Source organism: Pomacea canaliculata, linkage group LG9 (assembly GCF_003073045.1).
Source record: "Pomacea canaliculata isolate SZHN2017 linkage group LG9, ASM307304v1, whole genome shotgun sequence".
Lineage (NCBI taxonomy): Eukaryota > Metazoa > Mollusca > Gastropoda > Architaenioglossa > Ampullariidae > Pomacea > Pomacea canaliculata.
Window position 1 is genome coordinate 8859792 of NC_037598.1, and position 25905 is coordinate 8885696.

Below are 25905 nucleotides of genomic sequence, written 5' to 3' on the forward strand. Positions count from 1 at the left end.
TCGTGTGAGAGTCTACTCCAAGACCTTTGCACTTGTTTTGTGTGCGGATCCAGTGAGAGAGCTTTTAAAGTGTTTAGTTCAGCCTGGTGTTGACGCTTGGTGCGGCCTCGTCGCCAGCTACCAGTCGGCAGGACAGAAACATTAGCCGGCACCCGGACGCGCACCCGGGGCCACATGGCGAGGCGCAGGCTGACACCCGGTGCACCGAGTCTCTCTTCCCCGATACACAACACGTGGCAGGGACTTGTATTACGTGCGCAACACGTACTTTGCTTCTACGGCTCTTTTGCTGTTGTTGCATGGACAAACGATTTTTCAGATTGTCTACCATCACCACCACCACCTGCTTCCAACGGAGGTGCTGTGATTGTGGCGTAGAACGTTTAAGTCCTAGTAATTTATTTTCTAATGAGTGAGTACAGATCACTACAAGATCATGAATGGACCATTCAGTTCTCCAGATGCACTTCTACAGTCTGATCAGTATAAACTGAAAATGGTCAAAATTTGTGATGTGACGTTTCTGCACAGATGCGTCTAATTAATAAGTGATCCCAGCTTTCTCATTGGCTCAGGACTCCACATCATCATCATCATCGTTGCCATGGATACGTCACTGCATTCTTCTTCCAGTACAAAACACTAACACACTTCCAGAACACACTCTTTTTCCTCCGCTGAGGTCAGTATAAACTGTCGATAGGACTTGGCTAGCCAGAGACGAAGAAACCGATGAATACCTTGCCAGAATTTCAAAAATCAATATCAGACAGTATCAATTGATTCCCGCTACACCCGCTGCATTGGAATCCGGCTCAATAGACCGCTTAATGAAGAATTCGTGTTCTTTTTTTTTTTTTCTTTACGATGCGGCATAGTCGGTGAAATGAATACGAAACCACAACCACCACTCTACTCTCACCCCCATCCCTCCGAAGTGATCTTTATCCCAAATAAATAGCTGTTTTCTTTTCGGTATAATGTCTAATGGCGGAGAATCTTTGAAGCCTTATACTTGAACACTTGAACACTCCAGGCGAGAAGTTAATGTTTCTTCAGATCTCTCAACCTCTCTACTAGACGATGAAGGGAGAGAAAAGAGACCAGTTAATGCTTATTGACGATATGTATCGAATGAATCCTATATCGCTGCACCTGCAGAGAGGTGAGCATGAGAGACCTATGGAGGCGTGGGTGATCCGTTGGGCTCGCCGCAAGCGGTTGAGCCGTCGTGGCCACGGAGGAATTAGTCCACTCGAAACACCTTGGCTGGAACGCCAGGTAAGCCGTGCGCCAGGCTTGTGTCTGATGATCGGATTGTAACACACCTTGGGACACCTGCGTTTGTGCCACGTGCGTATCGCACTTCTACAGGTATGTTCTGTTATATTTCTCCACACACAGACAGACAGGCAGACAGACACACAGTAGATATGTATACATACATAGTCTAAGCGGATTTTTTAAAACCAATTTTCTCTGAAACATCAAACAACGCAGTGTGGCGATTACAGGTGTATTTTGGCAGGTGTGGATCTCTGTCTGTTGGGCTTCATTATGGTCAGCTTATGGAATATTAATTTCAAGAATAAGGAACAGTTATAATCAATTTTTATGTAAATCTTTATTAGAGGTAGTGGTCGTTTAGGTCAAAGGTAAAGGGCATATGTAAAGAAAATATGTTTACACCGTATGTTTATACTATGGACACTATACATTTCAGGTATAAGAAATCTTTATCTGTCAATTTTGTTTATTTTTGATATTTTGTATTTATTTACCATAGACAATTTTTGAGCCTCAAAGACTTCGGATAAAGCTAACAGGTCGGTGTCCTCAGAGCTGAGGTCATCATCTGGAGGACTAGCCATCATCGTCTTGTTTACGCTGCTGCTGTTGTTGTTTATCGATTTTCTCTGTGTTCTTTGGCGCAGACGGTGGCGCTGCTGAGCTCTCAAGCAGTGATGAAGGGAGGGGAGGTCAGCTTCCTCTGCCGCCCCTCCCCTCAAACGTTGGGGAACCTGATTTATTAATTAAAATATGAGGCGCCCAGACACGAAAGCTTTGTTACGCCGTGCCCTAGACTCGGTGAACCACTTACAATTAGCGGTCCCAAGGCGGTTACCTCGCTTGTGATCGAGACCCATAACTTTCCTCCTGCGGACTAACATTTACCTTTACCTACTTATTTACTCCCCGCTGCTTCACTTCTAGTCTAATGTAGGCCAACCCATATGGTCTTGCAGGAAAGGAAAATAATGATGGTTCTCTAATCACATACACACACATGTTCTGAGTTTATTGGCTTTTAGACGAAGAGCGGAAACGGAGTGGAAGCTGACATTTTTTGCTGAACACAAATTAATGATGAGTTAATTACGTCCTCATTATCCACTTGCTGTGGTTCCGGGTGTTTCGCGTGGCTTGCCGAGACCTGACGAGTGATATTAAGAACTGGTCTCGGCAGGTCCAGACTCTGTAGTGTCCGCGGTTTTAGTGTGTGAAAGAAAATGAAGGATATGGCTACAGCTTCTCTACAGCTTGTTTGGGACAGTTTGTGAGCAGAATTCACAGCTCAGTAGTAAAGATTATAAGAATAACAATTCCAAATCTTAAATCTCTCGGAGATGATTTTTTAAAGGTCTTTATCAAAACTGTTTTTATTCATGCATCATTCTTTCCGGTGCATCCCCTCCCCTTATCCTCCTCACTGTTAGTGCGTCTTCGCGGGATTACCCGGACTTGGTTGTGGCTAAGATTAAATTAAAAAAACAATTGGGTTGGTCAGCTAACACGCTAAGTTACGTCATTCCCATTGCCCTGAAAAAGTACCCTCCTTTGTCTTCTCCTCATTTTTCATTTTCTTCTTTTTCTCATTCTTTTTTCGCACTCTTCCCTTTTTTCTCACCCTAGCCTGCTCCTCCCATCTTACAAGATTCTTCAAAGCAAAAGGAGTTTTTGGTGAGACACGGCTGCCCGACTCACGCGGCAGCTGTGAAGGTGATCTCTCAAGACTGAAGACGAGTTGGGTTCACTGTGCCAAGCAAGCCCACAATGCCACAGCTGTCCTTCCACACTCAAGGTGATCTTCAAAGGCAGAAAACAAGTGCCGCAAGGTGTGCCATGGAGGGTAGAAGGGTGGGGGCAGTTCCATGGCAGGCTTCCAGAGTGTGGTGGTGCTCCTGTCGTCTGCTTAATTTAACGTCTGTGTCTGTTCGCCATGTGGACCGCCAGACATTGTCATTGCTGTCGTTTGGTGTCATGCTTGTTTGGTCACACAATCCCGCAATTAAAGTGTGGCAATAAACAATCTCTCATTATTTAAATATTTTTCTTAGTAACCACATTTATTGTCTTAGCAGTAAGTCAAAGAAAGTCTAGTGTAACACTTATATTTTTTCTAGGAACTACCACAGGCACGAGCAGCAGTTGGAGCTAATTTTCAAAGAACATCAGAGTTGTGTGTAGGTGGTACCCGACAACACCAGTGACCCACGCAAAGTGGAATCTCTGGGAATCGCTGCCAAGACCAAAGTACCGGCACCACAAAGGATTATTAACCAGGGTACAGGCACTGGCAGCAGCAAGCCACCCCAACACAGACGATCAACACCATCTCAGCATGTGACCCTGACTTTCAACTTTCACTTCATCGAGAGATGTCGACGATGAGTCGTCGGGTGCACGTGGGAGAGTGGTGAGGCCGGTGGTGATGGTGTGCAGGCTGATGTGGAAGCTGTGGTGCTGCTGCCGTACGGGCAGGCTGACTGGCAACGTGCTGCGGCAGACATGAGTGGGGTCAGCGGTGGGGTCAGCCTGCCGGCCATCCCCGGAGCACGTGCCCCCGGCTCTCGCCCCTCCAGCGGAGCCGACTCTGTCGTCAGTGTCCGGCACACGCCCAGGGGGGCAACACCTGCGGCCTACTCCCGAGGTAAATCAATTCATTTTCTTAGCTAGTCCCGTGGCCTGATGGGTTGGTAGGTAGTGAAGTGTTAGTGATCTCACTTTTCTCGAAGACCAGCTTGTGTAAAGATCTGACCTTACAGCCTTGCTTTCTCCATCCTTTTATAGCCAGGTACCCTCTCCACATACGACCCAGTTGTCGGGTGGCTTCTTGGCTCTTTGAGGGTCGGGGGAAGACAAGGTAGCAAGGAAGATGGGCACCACCCTCACAAAAAGTTCTGCCCACCTTCCTCGTTCCCCCTTTTCCGAATAAGTTTGGTCTCTACCATCTCACCATCCAATGACTGTTTGGCCTCGTGACTATTTTTACCTTTTTCTTATTTTTTTAAACCAATAAACCTGATTTATATTTTGTTGTGCAAATTGTGATTAACATACTGTTGATCTTATAAATAATTTTGTTCACACTTCTATTCAGTACACACAATATACAAAACATAAAATGTCATTCAAAAAATGTTTTTATTGTTTAAACACATTCGTTCAGCACCCAGAGAGAAACAAGAGCAGAGGCAGGAAATATAAGAGGTGGGGAAAGAGAGAGTGATGAGGAAATAAAACTAGTGAGGACGTCCCAGTTTCAACCATCTGTACTCATGTTGATAGTTCAGTGTATAGCTTCCACAAATTGTTTTGCTTAAAATTTGTCTTTGAGTTCCTTATCTCGTTTTTATTCTGTTAGTCTCTTTTCCGTGATCTCTCTCCCCCTTTAACTTACCGACACACACACACACTGTTAGCAATCCATGACGCGCTCCAACACCCTCACACACTACACAAGCTCTAACAGAAGCCTTTGCTACAGAGTTAAACCGACTGAACAGATGAAAGCAGGTTCACAGGAAATGCGCTTCAAGCATGAAAACGCACCAAGTATGGCGGCACAGACCGTTGTACGCAACCGTCGGCGTGGAGAGATTACGGGCTCACCTGTGGACCAGTCTGAGCTCCAATAATATTTTTGTTATTACCTGGCCACTAACAGGTCTATGAGGGGATAAAACAGCTCACTTCGTCGTAAACTGAGGCTGTTCTGCAAGAGAATACCCATCATTACCATCGTTTTGCCAATATTTCTTTTTCTTTTCTTTTTTTTTTTTTTTTGACTCCTGAGAATTTTTCTGTGTATGCTGCTAAGCGCGATGTGAACACCGAAATCAGAAACTTGCACACACACACACACACTGACACACACACTGAATGATACACACACACACACTGACACACAGGTTTCCTCTTCTTGTTTAACATTCACGTGACTCCTCGTCGCTTTGACGTCGTCATGGAGACACACCAGAGTGCTGTACGTTGTCTGCAGGTCATAAGGTCATGTGTGAGTACCCTCCCGCTTGTTTTTGCAATGCACCTCCTTGAGTGGAACTCGCGAGCTCCTCGTGTCTCAGCCCACAACCCCGACTAACCGCGTTTAACCCCTTGGCACGTCTGCTCCTCCAGTTTTTCAAACGCCTGTGTGTGTGTGTGAAACAAGAAGAAAAAATAAAGAGAAAAAATAAAGAAAAATGCGTGATGTGTACAAGTGCATGCATGAGGTGTTATTCAAGTGGGTGGGAGGGGAAGGACTGTACCTGTGAGGGTTTGAGTCCTCTGTGGTATAACAGTGTTAACGGCCGACGTCTTCCTAACGACAGGCGTGAAGGGGGGAGGGGACAGCAGGAGGTTGACAGGTAGGAGGGGGGAGGAGTTCTTTCACTTCCTGCCGATCAAACAAACACACAGGCGTTGTCATGGTCAGCAAAGGGTTGGTTCCTGAATTCCTGCTCTCAGACAATGGATTCCACATTGGCGAGGAGTTTTTTTCAACCCAAGGCGGTGGGCTTTCTTCCTTCATACATCAGGCGGATGTGCTTGGCTAGTAGAGCGCTAGAAATTCCTGCCATTCGCTCAAAATAGATCGAATGAATTATTCAGGTAGTTTATTTTCTTAGTTTATTCTGCTAGATTAACTACAGTATTCCTTTAACAAAGTAGTCGCAGGCTATTTTAAAGCGGATATATTAATATTGCTGTTTGTTTCTTTGTTTGTTTGTTTGTTTGTTTGTTTGTTTGGTTGGTTGGTTGGTTGGTTGGTTGGTTGGTTGGTTGGTTGGTTGGTTGGTTGGTTGGTGGGTGGGTGGTTGGTTGGTTGGTTGGCTGTTTGGTTGGTTGGTTGGTTGGTTGGTTGGTTGGTTGGTTGGTTGGTTGGTTGGTTGGTTGGTTGGTTTGTGGGTGGGTGGTTGGATGGTGGGTGGGTTGGTTGGCTGTTTGTTTATTTGTCTGTTTGGACGTTGCGGTCAATCCTCTGTGAGTCGAGTGATCTCAGCCCCCGACTAAGCTATTATCTCGTGCAAGAAGCGAGTAAACATTTACTCATAACAGTAACCGTTGGGCCTCGCCTTCAGTGCGTAGCGAGGCAACTGCCAGGCACACTCCATGCTGTCACACAACTGCCACTTGACTGCTAACGCTTCAGTCGGCGTCAAGGTAGTGTCACACAGGGGACAGCCGCCTGCACCTCGCAGTCTCTTGCCAAACCAGGTTTGGAACCGCTGGAAAGACCCGCTGCCAACAGCCAGATACGGTTCACAAATCTCGTAAATCAGAATGAGGCTCTCTCATCCGGGGTGTCGGTTACGGAACTTTTTTTTTTTCAAGTGTTTGTTTAAGTCTTATAGAAAATTCGAGTTTTTGCCTCACGTGTCTTCAGAAAAGAAATAAATTACCCCGTTAAATGTTGAAGAAAACTACGGAGGATTAACTCGATTAAGCAAGAAAGATATCACAGGGTTATATTGTATAAGCAGATCTCTGTTAACCCTTTCCCGGCTTACAGGTTAAAGCTACTCAAAAGGCAAAAGCAGTTATTCCACAATCTTAAATCCCACTGCACATAAAATTTTATGCTAATTTTCTTTAACTGTTTACATAAATCAAATAAAAGGTTTTACACTTGGACTGTTCACTTCATTCAGACGAGAATAAATTCTTTGAAATGGAAATGGCTTTATGGCTTTATTACAAAGCTCGTCTTGATTTACTAAGTCCCGACGCAAGGTAATGGGGCGAAGTAAGTTGTACCCCGGGTGCGCGTTCATTAGCGTGTGTGTGTGTGGTTCTATCTCAAGTGTCTTTCGGTCCCTCGGGACCTTCTACCCGCTGTCAACGCCTTGCAGGGTGTAAAATTATTCTCCTTAACTCCAGCTTGCAGCGCCAGGCTTCCTAGTACATAAACCTGTCAACTGAGAATGAATGCTGACTAGTATTCACCCTCTGTGTAGTGTGTATGTATCTATAACTGTGTGTGCGTGTGTATGTGTGTGTTTGAACTAGATATAAGCTTACATATCAGGTTGATCAAATCTTACCCTAACTTCAAGTCAGAACGGGTGGCATGCCTCCGTCTCGTATTATCGCGGGTGTGTTTGTAACGGTACAGTCCAGGCCGCGTTGCTAGGAGCGCTTTTCAGCCACTTCTATAGCTTTTTTTTTTTCTTTCCTTTTATCCTGACATTATGTCCTTGACTCGACACTACAGTATCACCGATATCAAATGTAATCTCGAAGTGCACGCACACACACACACCCATGGACGCACGCACGCACGCACATATATATTCTCGCGAAAGAAACATGCATTCACACGCAGATTTATTCGCGCATTCACACACACACACACACAAGCACACAAACATGCACGCACACACACACACACACTAACATGCACGCACACACACACACATTGCAGGCTGACGTATAATAACAAAGGGTCAAACCCTCTCAACTGAGCAAACTTGCATGTCCTCCATTTAACGACACTTATCAAAGACGAACGCAAGGCCCTCACAATGGGAGAGCTTCTGGACTGTTTGGCTATTAAATGCTTTGTTATCACTGTCACGTGCAGGTGGGACAACACACCACCACACCTGAAAGCCGTTAGGAAGACTCGCACGATATCAGACTGCCCTGAGATGTTGACTTTTAATGGCGTGCACCCACTTTCATGGCAATAAAATTAAATCAAGACGGAAGTTAGCTCAGTGGTTTGTGAAATGATGAAACCAATGATGCGTTTATCAAACAGGAAGTGTCGACATCGCTACTGTTAAAGGCCAACCCGAGCATAAAGTTATGTTGTAAGGAGTGGCTATTCTAATTTTTAAACTTGAAGTTTAAGTCCCTCAACACCTTAGTTCTCAGCTGGGTCTTGAAAAATATTTGATGAACTCGATACATAACAATCAAGGCTCCTGGTTGGACAATGAGTAATTAGCTCTGAACTTGTGCATGCATCATTATGTAATATATTTGTTTCTGAAAGACATGAAGTTTCTTTCTGAAGATCAGGCAGCTAGCTTTATCCTTGATTGTATCACTGCATTTTAAATTGTCAAAATAAAAACCTAAAGCAGCCTACTGGCAGGTTTGAGGAAACAAAGTTTAAAAAAAAACTGACACAGAGAATGAAATCATTTTCTTCCATGTTGTATAGTACTTATGTCCTTCCCTGACGGTCCTTTAGATTCTGAGACGGTTATTCGATTATCTCCCTTGGAAACGATTTAGGGGGTGAAGGTGGGGGGCTACTTAGAGGACCATGGAAAGCTAACTGGAATAGACGGGGGCAGAAATTCAATTGAAATAACAGTATTCAGATATGGATACCTCATTATTTTGTCTTCCTGCTTGAGTCAACATGAAAGGTCCTAAGCCTCGCGATGGGAAGAAAAAAAAAAAACCACACACACAGAGACTAAAAGCTATCGGCTGGCTTGTGATGTAAAGAGAAGTAATCCGAGAATGGGGTAGACGAGACAGCGGAACAAAGGGACGTGACCCGAAAATTGTGTTGAGCGGGTATCGCAGCCATTGCCGCGCTATGCATGATGGACCACGACCCGCGTGCGTGATTGGCAATCTGCTCTTTGAATACAATGGGGCTGGCTACAATAAAGGCTGGGGGATGAGAGTGGGTGGGGAGGCAGCATTGTACATTCAGGAGTAAGTCTTTACTGACGCGCGATTTGACAGTGATTGTCAGGGTTAACCACTCACACTGGGAGAACAACACTTGTTTTGGCCTGTGTATGTCAGTTAAAGCCTACAGAGCTTGCTCCTGAGGATTTGTTTGGTGCTTAGTAACAGTATCACACTCGTTGGTTTTTTATTATTATTATTATCTCATCCCATTTACGGAAGCTGCAGCTCATGGCAGGCCACCATCACTATTTTCGTGTTTACTGATTTCAAACGAAAACACTGATGAAATAGTTTCAGCCATGTTATGTGTGATGTCAAGCTCAAACAAGAGAGGTGAAACTTTTAAGCCATCACTTAATATCATTCTTTCTGTTAAATGACATCTTATATCCTTGTCACTATGACTGGATTTAAACCCTACACTGCTGAGCTTTATCACTCTCTTGGGTTAAATCAGATCGCATGCGAGATGACATCAGCACACCCAGGTCCAAACCTTCCATGAAAGTTCTGACCTTTTAATTGTATCTGTGATCAGTTAAAGCTGTTCATTCATATCTGAACACCCTAAAATAAAAGAACGATTTTATTTTTAAGTTTAACAACGAGGAAGCCCTACAGCCCCTCTAATCTCACGATCGTTCGTTCTTACCTGTCCACGGTAATCTTCTCCTGGAAGCGAAATACCCGAGTAAACAGAAGAAATCTTTTTGCTCGTGGGTATAGGGCGTGTGCAGCCTGCAGGCGGGTGGTAGAATAAATTTACTATTCGTATGAAAATGGCCGAGCGACCTCGCAAACAAACAGAAGGACCATCGATAATTATTTTAGACTGGCTGTTGAATTTAAAACTACCCCGGGTGGTGAGACGGCGGCAACAGATGACGCCTGGACAATCCAACCGTGCTGAAATCCGCTAAGACTCACAACCGGGTATGCATATCCGACTCAATAATGTCTTTAAAAAAAATTCCAGACCTCTCTCTCTAGAATCTAGATGGTAACTGCAAAAGGTGAGGGTAGGTGGGTGAGGAGGAGATTGGGGGAAAGAAACTAGCTCGCTAGTCGTGAATCGCTCTGCTGATGTGTCGGCAACATTTTGCCATAAATCAATCCCGGGGACAAGCATTGATTTCCGATAACGAGGGAACAGAAAGGGAAAGTGTAAAGTGATTCTGATATTACTACCCGCGCGTGCGGATTCACTAAATAACCTCCCTTGATTTCTCCTCCTTGTGTAAATCACCGCTGCTGAGCCGGGAGTCAGGATTTTGTAAATATATTTTGGGGGCGAGTCTGTGGGAGAAAAAAGCCTGATTGATCTTTAATTAAAGAAGGCTATTGTGCGTAAGTGTCAGCCAGGAGAGACGCACACACAAAGGACCGAGACAGGAGAAAGAGAGAAAGGAAGGACAAAAGAAAGGAGAGTGTGTGCACGCAAGCGGCTGCTTGTCACGCTGGAGTGGGTATGTTGGAGTGCACTTGCAAGGAAAGGGGGATAACTTTCAAGGTGGTGCCTTTAGTGAGTGGTTTGCTGTAACAAACCTTCATTGGTTTTGTGTCAAAGGGAGATAATTTGATGCAGATGGGGGCAAAGGTTGAAAGCCTGCCCAACAAAATCTGCAGTCTACTGGCATTTTCAGGAGTTTGAAAAATAAAGAAATCAAGGAGAGAGAGAATGCGTGTGTGTGTGTTCCGATTTTATCTTACTTAGATATAAACGAAATGAACGAGTGCAGTTCTTACTGGAGTTAATAGCTAAGTAAGTAATCTAAGACTTTCACACCACGAAATGAAGAAGGTGCATGTGTGTGCGAGCGCGCGCGTGCGTGTGTGTGTGGTGGAGATGGGTGGGTTCTAGAAAGGCTTTCATGAGGGTATGGCTAGTTTAAAAAAATAACTCAGAATAGTTGCCAGCAGAAACGTCTTCCAGCTGTGAAAATTGATAACAAAGCTCATGCACAGATCGGCTGCTAGTCACTCATTTTATGTGTCTACAGGTAAAAAATATATGAGTAATAAATAAGATGGAGTCATGATCTCTACAAGTTCTTCTGCTGAAACTGGAAAAAATAGCTATGGGATTCAGAAGTACAAATCTGATACTGAGAAAAATAATTCAGAAATTTAAAAAAAATGATTCTATTATTGAACTCGAGAATCTAAAAGCTCAAGTTTTAAAGAGGCGGCTACCAAAAGACAATCAAGCAGACCACGACAGTCTCAGTCATTTCACATATATCTAAAATAATGTTTGAGAAATTTTCACATAATTATATGGCTAACGAGTAGTTATACTGGATGTAAATACTGTTAAACATGGCCTGCATGAAGTGTTTCTATGGAGATTAAACACATTATTTTAATTACGAACACAATTTTGAGCTGTTTTTATAAATCATTGAACGTCTTGTCTTCCTTTATGTGCTGGTTCTATAGTGTATGTGTCCATGATAAATAATTTAAGCAGTACTGTCAATATGATATATTCTGTCAATATAATATAATTAGGGATAAGCAGAATTTAAGTTCAGGTAAACATTATGCTAACTGATGCTGCATGCAGAAATAACAGGTACTTGAGGGTACAATTTATTAACAGTGCGCTAATTTTCTGCAGTCCTCTGTGTTGTATCTTAAAAATTATCTATTTTAATTTGTACTATTTTTTCTTGTGTTTTTTTTTTTTTTTTTTTTGCGGGGGGGGGGGGGGGGAGAAGGGGGGATGGTCTCGGTACACATTCCAAGCCAAAAGTGCATCCTCGAAAAAAAAAAAGTTGGTCATTTCTTTTTCCTTATATTTTCTGGCTGTTCTTTAAATGTGAATATTTAATGCTGTCATATACTACTTTACTCAGAATTTTACTTCTAAGTGACCAAAAATTTCAAACACTAGTTCAAAAGAGCTGCACATGTAAAATACTGAAGAAGAGCATAAGAATTTAATAACCAAGTGACAAAACTAAGAACATGTCTTTGTGATGACAGCCACGTGTAACCCTAACCCAAACACTACATGCACGGCTGAAGCCAGACCTACATAAACAAAAATTCTTTATCTGGTATCCATGCTTGTATACACGCATAATCTTGCATACACCTACGTCAGTGCCACCACTGAAATATGCATGCACAGACACCAACAGTACAAATACTGCTCACAGAGACCAAGGTGATGCACTGAAGATTAGTCTTGATGTGTTTAAGCAGAGTTGAGAGGCAATGAATAACTAAATCACCGTAACAAAACAGTTACAAAAAATTACATTCCTCAGGAAATGTTACAAAATTTTCTCCCTGCAATTTGGACTGATACAACACATACTTTGTGCCTACAATTGAGACTTTGTCTGATGCTGAAGTACTTATTCGTCAAAATGACTTCATAATAGAAACTCACACACTTTTCAGTAGAAGAACTGCACCTTCCAGATATTCTAATAAAGATTAGCAACTTTCTAAAACAGATAAACTTGCTACATTTTCATAGTTCTTGCACCATGAACTGTACAGAAAGCTTAAAATTAGGATAACGTATTCAATGTGAATGACAAACTGGTTTCTATCAGCTTGACTTGCTGCAACACATATACACTGGGCCTACATCTAAACTGTATCTTCGGTGTTGATGTACTAAGTTAGTTATAAAAATATTTTCTTCAAAATGATTTCATAATGGAAACCTTACAGTATTTAAAAAGAGCCACCGAAGAAGAACTGCACCTCTCATCTACTATAATTAAAAACATTAGCTGCTTTCTAAGGATTTGTATGAATGAATAGCTATTAAGTTTCATCAGATTGAAAATTTAACTGTTTCTACAGTGATATAGTTCTGATACTACAGAACATATTTTTTTAAAAATCTACAAAACACTTCAACACATGTACATTGGGTCTACATCTAAACTGTGACTATGTCTGTTATTGATATACTAACTTTGTTATCAAAATAGTTCCAATACTGTACAGAAAAGTATACAATAATAGTATGACATACTTACACGAAAAAATTATTTACTAATTGGTTCCTCACAGCCTGGCCTGCTGCAACAAGCGCCCTTTCTTTGGGAACATCCTCCTCTAGAACATTGTCATAATATTGATTGTCATCATACTCATCATTGCTTTGTGCATCATCATCATCATTGTTTTGTGCATCATCATTGTTTTGTGCATCATCATCATCATTGTTGTTTTGTGCATCATCATCATCATCGTCGTCGCTGTCATCATCTGGCTCTCCCAAATTGAGAGATCGGGCTCTGTTGGAAAGCATGAAGCAAACCACAATAACTTCGCAGGCCCGAGCTGGTTCTACCCGCAGACCCCGAAGACAACGCCATCTCTTCTTAGCTATCTCTGAAATACAAACATCATTATCTGAAAAATTTATTCTGACTGCGAGAATGTAATGCCATATCAAAATGCAACAACTACATTCACAATGATTTACATGCACTACTAGCTAAACATATGACTGGCACTCTCCTTATTCACAAACAGCATACGTCTTACATGTTAACAGGTTTCAATCAACTCAATATTATTTCCATATAAAACTATTCAATGTTGTAATGTGAATACACAAAGTAAATATTTTTGTTTCATGTATGCTGACTGACAGTTATGGGTAATCAATGTGACCAACAGGAACACTTGGTGCCAATGAATGTAAACACATACCAACTGTTCTGTCCACTGTAGAGTGTGTACATTTATGTGCTGCATTGTACTTTATTTCGGGCAAAGTTGTAGGATGCTGAAATGGTGTCAGCAACCAGTCTCGGATCATGTAGCCACTGTCTCCCAGCATGACCCCATCCACTGGTCTACCCTTGCCTTCGAAGATTGTAAACACCCTGGACTGGCGAAGGATGCGAGCATCATGTACACTGCCTGGCCACTTTGCCAGCACACCGATAAACATCAAATCTGCATTGCAGATAACCTGTTCCAATATGTCAAGCAATATAATTGTTAAGTTTTGAGTATATGGATTATCAATGCATCAACACATGATATGTTGCTGAACAAACAAAAAGGCTTTTTTTTAAATGAGCCCCAGGAACATAAAGCAAAGAATGTTTATTATTGGTGAAGATAAGAAAGTTTTAATTAATGGTATGAGAGTGTGTTTAATTCCTAATATTGCAGGACTGTGTAGTAGCAGTCTATTTTCTGCTTCCACACCAATGTTTAACACATATGTTAAAGTGATTAACAGTTATGTGCATAATTGTCCAAAAGAAAAATATTGGTCAATTTGAAAAATATTAAAAGGTAGTATTTGTAGTGATTTGGCATTGGAGAAGAGCACCATGCAACAATCTATGATACTTCCAACGGTTTGGTCATATGAAATAACAAAAAAATAATAATCATCAGATATTGGTTACAAAGTATTACCTGAACATTCAGTGAATGAAAATTATTTCGATTCACAAATTCGTGCTCGTTTTTTCTGGGCGCTTGAATGCGGATGTGGGTTCCGTCTATGCATCCAAGGACATTCGGAAATCCACCACGTGCAAGGAATTTCTCTTTCTGTTGCTCCGCCTCTCGCTGGTCGGGAAGGCCGATCCATCGAGGAGCATGTGACAGCAGAGCTTTGGTCACTCTCCTTACGATGCGACATGCTGTGGCTTCGGAAATTCCGACTAAATCGCCGCACTCACTGAGAAACGAACCTGTGGCATAGAAGTTAAGAGCGACGCACACTTGTGTACTGGCGAGCACGTTGTTGCCTCGATTGGACATTTCTAACTCGCCTCGTATCTCATCCACAATGGACATGATATCAATTCGACGAAATCGAAACTTCTTGTGTAATTCCACATCATCGTACACATCTAACGGGTTGCTCCGGTCACGAAATATCCTGTTTCGACGAAGATTTCGCCTTCTTATCAAGAGTAAAGCTATATAATCCGCCATGTTTGTGCGCTAATAGGCAATATGGCGACTTAGTGGCGGATAGCTAAACTCGACGTGAAATGGTGGTAACCCAGCCTGCAAGAACTCTTGGGTCCCTCATGGGACCTCTTCGGGAAGAAAGTTGGGTCCCTCTCGGGTTTTGGAGGCGGGACCCTAAGGGGACCTCTTAGGGAATTCCCACGGGTTCCCACGAAAGACCCACCCACCTTCCCACCGATCACCCATGAGAAGTCGTGTTTTCCCATCAAACTCCCAACTCCAACTCCCCTCTTGCTGCATCCCTCACCCTTTCTCACTTTTACTTACACTGGCACACAGGCTTGCACACTGTTGTGTTATTGGTTTGTGGGTATTAGAGGTGGCACTCATTAAACTGTCCAGTTAGAAAACACACAAGAGACAGCTTCATGTCGGCTCCCGCCCAAGTATCTTTAAATCTCTTAACCGGAACTAAAACCTTTTACGGATTGTTCATTTTGGGAATAAGGCCAACACTTGCCTTATGTCACATCTCCTTTCTTTAAAATGGACATTGTTTCAATATAACTTAATTAACATTAATTTTAATATTCTTGAATTTCCTATTCAAGTCTATGTGCGTTTGATTCGAGTCAATCATTTACAAGTCAAGTCTCTGTGGATCTTGATGATGCGACCACTCTTGGTAGTCTGACAGGCTGGTCTGGAGGAGCGATGACTTTGGACGCTGGCGCCTTCCTGGCTGCGGCTCCTGGACATGGCTCTGGTTGGTAACAGGAATGTCTGGATCATCTGAGTGTGTATCAGACAAGGGTCGAGATCCTCTTCGGACTTTGGGTTTGTTGGAATAAGGGACGACAGAGTCTTTGGGATAGGTCTGGGAATCTCTGGATTGGGATCTCTGGAATCAAGAGACGGCGGTTGCGTCGTTGGCGACCATAGGGAGTCTCTCTCATATGACCTGTTTGGGCAGAGACTTGATGATTGTCCCTGGTGTCTGGGTTGGCTTCACCCAAACTGGCTGACCTGGTTCCAACTCAGCGGCTGGTCTGGCACGGTGTGCTCTGTCGAAGTTCTGTTTATTTTTCAACTTCTGCATCTCGTCTTTCTTATGAAAGTCCTTCCTTTCTTTTTCCTTTTTCTCGGAAAACTGAGATGGTATGGTGGGGACCATTGTGCGTTAGTCTTCTCCCGAACAACAGTTCTGCTGGACTGAGACCTTGCTGAAGTGGCGTAGCGCGATATGTGAGAATCGCTAATAAGGATCATCTGCCTTCTTCAGGATTGATTTCACAGTTTGAACGGCGCGTTCGGCTTCGCCATTCGCTTGTGGATAGTACGGGCTGCTTGTTGTGTGAGTGAACTCGTACTGTTGAGCGAACGTTTGGAACTGCTTGCTGGAGAACTGCGGGGCGTTGTCTGAGATGACGATTTGTGTGAATTCCATGCGGGAAAATATGCTCTTAACATGGTTGATGACTGTTCCGCCGAAGTATTCTTCAAGTGTGCCAACTCAATATAACGTGAATAATAGTCCACCACAGTAAGTACTGTTCTTTTTTTCAGTTCAAAGATGTCCATGCCAACTTTCTGCCAAGGGAATGCTGGTGTGACAGAGGGAATGAGTGGCTCAGGGGGAATTGGCCTCTCCTTGATGCAAATTGTGCACTTCTGTACCATGGACTCTATCTGCTTAGAAAGCTTTGGCCACCAAACGCTCTCTCGGGCCAGCACGACATTTTACGCCTTGATGTCCAATGTGAAGTCTGTGGAGAATGTCTGTTCTCAGTACTTCAGGGATGATCAGTCTTGATCTGTAGAGAAGAAGTCCATCATGTTCTGTGACTTCTAACGTACTGTCCAAAATGCTTTCAGTTCTTCATGTTCTGGACTAGAACGTGGCCATCCATTGTGGAGATAATACAGCACTGTCTTACAAACAGTATCTCTTGCAGTCTCGTTCTTGATTTCTTCGATGCGTTTTTCACTGGCTGGCAAGCTCTGAATCACTTGCTTGATGAAGATCTCTTCTTCTTCACTTCTCTCATCTGTCGGAGTGTTTCTTGCTGGGGCTCGTGAGAGTGTGTCAGCAGTCACGAGATTCTTGCCTTTTGTGTAGACAATGTTGTACTTGAACCTCATCAGGCGCATCCGGAATCTCTGAATTCTCGGAGGTAGATCTTCAAGGTTCTTTGTTTTCAGTAGAGCCAATAATGGCTTGTGGTCAGTTTCGATTGTCAGATCACGAAGTCCTGTGATGTAGTCACAGAACTTTTCACACGCCCAAGTCACTGCGAGTGCTTCACGCTCAACTTGTGCGTACCTGCGCTCAGTTTCCGTCATACTTCTTGATGCGTAGAAAACTGGCTTGAGGTGACCATCTGACTGTTTCTGAAGTAATACTGCACCGAGACCGAAAGATGAAGCATCTGTTGAGACGACGGTCGTTTTGTCAGTACCATAGTGTGCCAACACTGGCGCTTCAGTCAGCTGTTTCTTAATCTTCTCAAACGATGTTTCTTGAGCAGTGTCCCAACACCACTCTATGTTTTTCTTGAGCAGGTCACGTAGCGGTTTGCTGTCGTTTGCGAGGTTAGGCCTGCAAACTTCGCAACGTGGTTAACCATTCCTAACAATCTTCTGAGATCAGAAATGTTCTCTGGCTTGGGAAAATTTTTCACAGCAGACAGTTTCTCTGGGTCGATGGCGATCCCATCTTTCGAGATGATGTGCCCGAGAAAGGATATCTTCTCTTTGGCAAACTGGCACTTTCTCGTCGTTCAGGGTAATGCCCGCTTCTTGAAGCGTCGACATCACTTTCTTCAAGTGACGATCATGTTCTTGCTTGTTCTTACGAAAATGAGCAGATCGTCAATGTCACAAATCACAGTTTCATGGTTCGCAAGAAGTTGAGACATTCGTCGTTGAAATACTTCTGGCCCTGAACTTATCCCGAAGGTAAAGCGTGTATAACAGTACCTTCCAAAAGGTGTGATGAAGGTTGTTAACTCCTGACTTCCTTCATCCAGTGGAAGTTGATGGAAAACCTTTTTGCAATCAAGCTTTGTGAACATTTTTGCTCCTGACAGCTGGGCTAACAGTTCATCTGTTGACGGTAACGGGTAGTTATCTCTGCGAACTGCTTCATTTAGTTTGCTCAGATCGACGCAGATTCTGACTCTCTCGTCGCTCTTGGGCACCACTACTATTGGGGCGCACCAATCATTTGGCTTAGTGACTGTGCGAATCACTCCCTGTTTCTCAAGTTGATCCAATTCTGCCGTTGACTTTCTGTTTCAAGGCAAAGGTAAGCGTCTTGGAGCTGCTACTGCATATGGAACAGCTTGTTCTTTCAGACGAATCTTGTAGGATCTTGTAGACTTCCTAGTCCTCTGAAGAGTTTTGGGAATTCTTCCTTGTAGCTGTTTTTCGTGGTCCTCTATAACTGTGTTGATTCTCTCAATCAACTTCAACGCTGTAATGGCTGGTCGACCTAGCAATGGTTCTTCAAGTGTTTTTACGACATACACATCTTGCAGTGTAGAGACATTCTTGTATGTCAGTTTTGCCTTGAACATGCCTTCCACAGCTATCTCAACACGACCTGGACCATACAGTTTCTTGCGCACTTTCTGTAGTGGTCGCTTGGCTGCTGGAACTGCGGTCTGAGGTACGACGGTAACATCAGCTCAGTGTCAAGCTTAAACATATTCTCTGTGTTCCATCAGGAGACCTGACTTTCCAAGGATCTGTTGTCACACTGCCCACAATCATACCCATGTAAGCTTCTTCGTCTTCTTTTCCTCTTCCACTGTGTGAATCTTAGAAGACCTGAAGAGCGACAGACGGCATCAGTAGTGACCATCTTGGAACATTTTCTGCATTTAGCGTTCTTTGCAGGACAACCATCTCTGTTGTGGGAACCTTTTCCGCATCGAGAGCATGGCTTAGTTCTCTGGTTTTGCCCCGAAGGCCTGGCTTCGTACGCAACGAACTTTCGGCTGACCTTTTCTGATCTTGTTGATGGTTTTCTCAACTGTACTCTCGCTGGTTGCCTTGCCAACACTCGAGGTGTGCTTGAGTCTTGGACGTCTCCATGAGCTCTGCAAATTTCTATTGCTGTCTGGAAGCTGAGTGTTTTCTTCTGCAACAATTTTTCACGCATAGTGTCATCTTGAACACCGATCACAAGTCTGTCCGATCATGCGGTCAACATCCTTGAAATCACATGATTTTGCTAACTTGCGTAAAACTGTGACGTAAGTATCAACTGACTCATCCTTGTTTGGTTTCGGCTATGAAACTTGTAGCTCTCATACACCTCATGTGTGCTACCCAAACAAAGTCGTTTAACTTGTCGATGACAGTCTGAATATTCTTGTCGTTCTCCCCTTCTGCAAAGGATAATCCTTCATAGATTTCTTGTGCGTCCCTCACCAATGCAAGCTAATGAGACTGCACAACGATAAGCTGAATTTCTTTATCAAGGCGCGTAGCTACCTCAATAGTTCTGCACTGACGAATAAATTTTTTCCAATTTACTTCAATGTTAGAAGACAAATCCAGCTTTGAGGGAACAGGAACGTTTGCAGTGAAGTGTTTTCTGCTGATGTGTCCGCCATCTTGTGAGAAATTCACTTTGCGAACGTACGACGCAAATTTCAAATGAGAAAAAACGTTGCCCACCTTGAAAGTTCTGGAGAAATCACAGCAGCTAGCACTTTGCTGCTCACTTCTGACACCATGTTGTGTTATTGTTGTGGGTATTAGAGGTGCTACGTCATTAACTGTCCAGTTAGGAAACACACAAGAGACAGCGTCATGTCGGCTCCCGCCCAGTATCTTTAATCTCTTAACGGAACTAAACCTTTTCGGATGTTCATTTTGGGAATAAGGCCAACACTTGCCTTATGTCCACACACCATGAAAGAACATTCAACAGCTTTTCAAATCTCGTTTCCTCACAACCCATAAATAGTAGCAGAGAGGTTATAAATTAAACAATTTTATTATTTCAACAAAGAAATATTTTGAAAACATACATTATTTAACAGCATTAAACTTGGTTTTTGAACAGTAAGCATTCATCCAATTATTACATAAAATTACAGTCAATAACTTTTTACCCATGAAAGTTATTTTTGAAATAGATATTTTAACATTAAAGTAAACAATTTACATAAAAGATAGAGAAAAATATGACACCAAAATCGATCCATGAGTTCGGTGGAATCCCATGTAGAAAAGAAAAAGTTACAATATATTTACACATTTTGATTTTTGCTGTGTAGTAGTGAAATAACCTCTCTCACATAGATGAGCTAACTCTTTCTTTTTATGCACTCAACACAGGTGGGAACGCTCACTTATTATGCAGTATTCACGATTGGCTGATTGCATTGTTGTAATTTTGTTTAGCCCTATCAGATCTGGTTTAAAAGAAAAAACCTTATTAAATAAGATAGTTTAGGCTTTATGAATACCAATTATCTCCCTTACATGATGGACGTCTTAATTGAAACGAAAGCTCGCCGAATTCTTATACTGCGTGTCCAAACACTTCAATCCCCAGACAGACATTAATCCCAACGGCTTCAAACTTAAAATGAAATTTTAACTATAAAAAATTATGAAGCCAGCGAAAAAATTTAATTGCACATATCAAATATTATTTTCAATATAACATCACACAAGTTTTTACAATTAAAATTACTTTAACTATGTTGTAGATGTTCATGTTGAGTTAAATAGCATGATTTAAATATTATTAATGTCATTTCATATACTTCCTCATTTTAATTGTAAAACTTTATTGTAGAAATGTTTATATGAACTACATTATTTGAATTCCCTCAATTTAAATTTCTTCGCCCGCTTCATAATTTTAATATAGGTTAAAATTTAATTCTTAAGGATGAAGCGTTGGGGATGAAGTGTTTCTGGGGATTAAGTGACGGCGGAACCATTCTAACACTACTGTCCTTTTCGGATGCGTACACAATGTCAATCATCATGCGATCTGAAACGCATCTCGAATAACAAAGACAAGAACATCCCAGAGGATTTCCTGCTTCAGAATGAAGGAGAATTTGGCACATGTGCAAAAATGGTTTTCATGCTGCTCCGAATTTTTTTGTTTGAAATTGTGCTAAAAAAAAACATTTCCAAACCTTCACATACATACCTATTTGGGTGGATTATCATAAAAGGAGTTCACAAGCAAGATTACGTAACAATGTTCCACTTCTAACATTTGATCTGCATATCAATCTTAAATTGGATTACTATCTTAGTTTAGTTCATTTTTTAATAATTTTTTGAAAAAGGGTAATTCATGCGTACAGGGGGGTTTGACCGCCTTAGCCTTGTGTAAGAATAGAGTTAAAGTTTTCATCAAATCACTCAATTACTGTTGAGTTACAAGAACTGAACAAGGTGGGAATAAAAAAGATTTTTAAACAGTAATGTCTTGATGGCATTTGTGTGTATAAGAAGTTTTGATAATATCTGCAAAGTAACCAATTAATCCTTTAGTACAAAAAGTAAGTAATATAGGCCTACTGAATAATCCTACGAAGAAATAAACATGCTCAACATTATATTAATTTTTAACTTGACAAACTCATTTACTTGTAACTTCCCTTCCACCATTGATGCGCATCCACCCTTCGAATCCCATTCCTCAATCCATGTCTCTTGGACTGCAGCTTCTTGTTGCACACCAATAAAAATTGTAAGGTAGACCTTAATGCTATTGTACACAATAATAAGATTTGTAAAGGTAGAGAAAATAATACTTAGATTCACTATTTTTCGAAAAATTGCTTCCGGAAAACTTTTCCTCTTTAAAGTTCATATTGACAATACCACTCCAACCGAAGATCAAAACCCACAACAAAAACTACACAACCAATTAATATACTGTCTCAGCTGACTGACCTGCCGAACTTTCTTCCCCTTCTGCGTTCACACTACCACCTGCTGAAGTAAAGCCAGGCCGTTGTTAAAATTCTCCGTGCACCGAGAGGTGCGAACCCTGTTTAAAAAAAATCCTGCTAGTTGTGATCCACCATGTAAAAATACTCCAATAAAATGCAACAACAGAAATTTAATTCACTGATTCGGGATAAGTCTTAACGATATTAATGCTGACCCTACTCCACTGAATAAGCACCCCGGATCCAATAGTTGCAATGATGACACCCCCTTATAGCTACAAACCAGACCCAGATCTCTAAATAACCCCATAGTGGGACTTCAGAGAAATAATGCCATTAAGTGACTCAAAATCAGCCCAAAGTTAATTAAGGCACTCTTACATCAAACAGCTATTCTTTGATGAAAGCATAAACCATCTTATGGTCAAGGTTAATAGACACGATGCTCATTTTACACATGACAAGCAATGACGATTATTTTATAAATAAAATTAATGCACTAATATAATACTACATTATTTTACTCTATTACAGTGTATTGTAATACAATTACAACTCCCACAATCTGTCAGAGAGTTAACCTTTAGCTGATGCTAGCCTGCCTGTCTGATAAATGTTAGAGACTGTATGCATAACCATACATATTACTGATAATAGCTAAAGTTAAAGTAACATTAAAGTGTTTAAGTACTAACAATTTACTTCAATGATATATCCACTTGTTCTTAATTTCCTCTTCATCACTCCTTCCCCTATTGAAAAGTAGAGTGACCTGATTCGTTGTGAACTACTTCTGTTAGTGTTTTCCTGACTCAATCAACTTTGCTGAACTCTGTTCAAAAATGTATTGAACAAACTATATCTTTTAGTTTAAAGTAATGACAACAAAACCTGATGCATCTATGACATTTTTGATTACAGAGAAATGTTAGATGGATAGAATCAGATGTTCAGTATCCCATTAAACCAAAACTGTGTTCCTGTAATATCATTGACCTCCTGAAAATCATAGAGGGAACAAAATAAACTTATTGTAAAATTCACTGTAGCAGACCTAATCAGATGTTCTGCAATTAAGATTTTATATTAGTTCTTTTAAATCATTATTTAAAATGATAAAATGCATGCAGCATTTTAGAGAAAGAAAAATATAGGTACAGATAATTGTTAGAAACAGGACTTCAAAGTTTCATTGCATAGCTGATTTCATACATTTTGTAATTGATTCAAAGGTTAGTACAAACATAAAATTTTTCTTTTGCTGCAATAATTTTCCATTTATGTTTCAGAAAACTAATGTGATTTTTTCCTCTTCCCCTAGAATGCCAAGACGTTTGGTATCGCCGCACTCTGTTATTGAGAAGCAGCACGACGTAATTCAGCTATGACTCAATGAGTCAGTCAAATTTCAACTTCGAAGTTATCATCAATGATACGAAATGTGTGTGTTCTTTATTCTTGACTAGTTATTGACCCATTCATGCACTGTCACCTTGCTTCTGCCATCGTTATTCCGCTCACATTCATTTTCTTGTAATTAGTAAATACTGCAATAGTAGCAGAGATAATTAAGATATTGCTATATTACTACAAGAAGGATATGTTAACCCATTTAATATTACAGCACATATAAACAGACTCAAGGTAAAAGCTGTTGAGCCAGTGGAATGGTAGACTCCGTAACACGTGAAACATTCAACAAAAAGCACTACCATATTATATTGATCATAATTCATGACTAAGTCACTTTATAATATATTTTTAAAAAGGGGGGCAAAAAAATTTTTCTTTTTCACTTAACTTTATTAAACATCAGAAATCGGCGTGTTTCACTTAGATAACCGTTACATCAAAATGTCGCGTTGCAAGTCAAGTAAATCGGCCGACTGACCTTCTATACCGTACACGCGCGATCGGGGTGAAAACAGCGGGTTAGCATGCGACACGATTACTGGGCTACAAATTCGGAGCGCTGAAAAAAAGTCGCGAATGGACGCGTCGTTTAGATCGAATTACACGCTCCCATCCAAGTCTCACTTCCTAATCGTCCTTCAAATGCCCAAAGCCCTTGCCCTGGGAAGCGAGTTAAGTGCGTGTATGGGATGAGGTGGCACCATGATTCCACCTATCTTTGTAACCTCTTCATTTGCTGACTGTCTTTTGTTTTTATTGTCATGTTTGACCTCTTACATACAATTCACTTTTACACTAAAGTCTTCTATTCATGTTGCTCTTCCACTCCTAACAGGCATGACGGAGGGACAGGGCGGTCTGTACCGGGCCCGCGCTGTCAAGGGCCGGCTTGTCAAGAAGATTCTTTTTCTTTTACTTTCTTTTTCTTTTTATTTATTTAAGAAAGTCTAAGAAGAACACCCCACATTACACATGCGGAAGTTGAGTTTCAGTTCTGTAGAATACAATTTGGGTGCTGGGACTAGTCGTAGAGAATGTAGTAGCGGTATTATTTCTCCGCTGACAATCCAAAGTGACGCGCGACACTGGATTTTATCCGTGTGAACCGCCCTGAAAGACGTTGGTGCCATGAGATTGCTTGCTCAGGTGCCCTCGGAAGTGGGTGGAGGAGGCGGCCCTGCCAGCATCGAAGGACAAGTGAGATCAGCGTGATGAGTTGCCACTCTGTGAACCGACATGTGGGCCGCCGTCGTCGCTGCAGCTGTAGGCGAGAGACATCAAGCTGCTGTTTTTCGTAAGTTACTAAGAACACTGAGACTTTTTTTTTTAACCTTTATCTCCATCACCAAACAACACAAGTACATTAGTCTACACATAATCCTTGATACCAATGGACTTATTATCCTGCTAATTTACTATCCCACGCCAGCCAAAATAGAACAACAATTATTGCAAAAACATTTAAAACTTGCATGTCCGCAAATATTAGAGGTTATAAATTGATCACGGTAGTTGCGGGAAGTTTGGAGTGGAGGAGGATGTAAAAGAGGCTAGCATGCAGAAGTAATTAAGTGAGAGACAGTTTCGCACGGTGGGGTGCCCGATAGAGTGGAGAGGAAGTTATGTCACCGGGAGGCTCTGCTACTGTAACTAAAGTGTGGGACGATCCCGACCTCGGCGATGTATCAGCATCGCTTACTAACAATCGCCATCGACCTTCTTCTCTTGCGACAAAGCCCCTAAAGAGATGCTATCTACCCATCGTCCAACCACCTCGAACTCTTTCCTTATTGTGCTATTGTCTTCAAGGAGCTGTACATATAGATGTTATACATAAAACGCACTATGCCACCTACCGCAGACGAGCCAAAGATGATGTAGAGGGTTCGAAAAACGGCTTTATTGCTCAGTTATTGTCTCCTATGTCTCCAGAATCGTCGCTGGCGCTAGCTGTTCTCCTCTATCTCCCCTCACCTCTTCATCCTCCACCACCCAACCACATCCGGCACCTGCATCCTGTCGTAGTCGACTCCCTCACACTTTCCACTTCACGTGCTGTACGCAGATCACGACCCCATTCCACCTCCCTCCGTGTGCGTCTATGTTCCATCCCTTAATGCGATGTGACACTACTGTAGAAATGAGTACTTCTTAGTTTGACGGCCTTGGAGGATGGCGATGTCAAGGTCAGGCTAACTGCCCTAATTTCTTATATTAATTCTTTTATTGTTATTTTATTTTGTAGTTTTTAGCATTTTAGAAGGGATCTATAAAAAGCTGGGTTACCTTAGGATGCCGTTATTCGATTTTTCTGGTTTTTATATACTCTGTGTATAAGTAAGAAGTAATAGCCCTGTGCAGATCGCGATTCGTGTTATAACGTTGATTGTTGAACATTTAAATAATCTGAGAAATATTACAGGTAGCCGACTGATAACAGTTCATCTCTGTCACGGATGACTGACAGGACTTGTTACAGGAAAGTGTGAACCGAGATTTCGATCTTAAAACAGTCAATTCCTCTTTACAGTGTAACATACCATACAGTTAAATAATCGAGTTTGGCAAAAGATTGAAAGCAGGAACGTCAGTCGTCAATGAGAGATAAGGTCCACATTGACTGACATATAATGAAGTTGTGAGAAAAGCTCATAAAGTTTTAGTCAGCAGGTAAATACAATAGTCTGTATAACTTTGT

General features: G+C 41.8%; 1 protein-coding gene across 1 annotated transcript; it reads right to left on the reverse strand.

Moving 5' to 3' along the window:
* Positions 1-11659: 11659 nt before the first annotated feature.
* LOC112572935 (putative nuclease HARBI1) lies at positions 11660-15063 on the reverse strand. The gene is made up of 3 exons (XM_025252933.1): positions 14350-15063; positions 13627-13891; positions 11660-13302 (listed from the first exon to the last, which is right to left on the reverse strand). The coding sequence occupies exons 1-3, from the start codon at positions 14875-14877 to the stop codon at positions 12941-12943; spliced, it is 1155 nt and encodes a 384-aa protein (XP_025108718.1). The 5' UTR covers positions 14878-15063; the 3' UTR covers positions 11660-12940.
* Positions 15064-25905: the final 10842 nt, after the last annotated feature.

Bases quoted from the DNA above. Each gene is read 5' to 3' on its own strand.
- LOC112572935 (XM_025252933.1), bottom strand. From the start codon at position 14,877: ATGGCGGATTATATAGCTTTACTCTTGATAAGAAGGCGAAATCTTCGT. The intron at 13,892-14,349 runs GTAATACTTTGT...ATATTGGAACAG, and splicing joins TTCATTCACTGAATGTTCAG to GTTATCTGCAATGCAGATTT. The intron at 13,303-13,626 runs GTATGTGTTTAC...TTTGTATTTCAG, and splicing joins TACAGTGGACAGAACAGTTG to AGATAGCTAAGAAGAGATGG.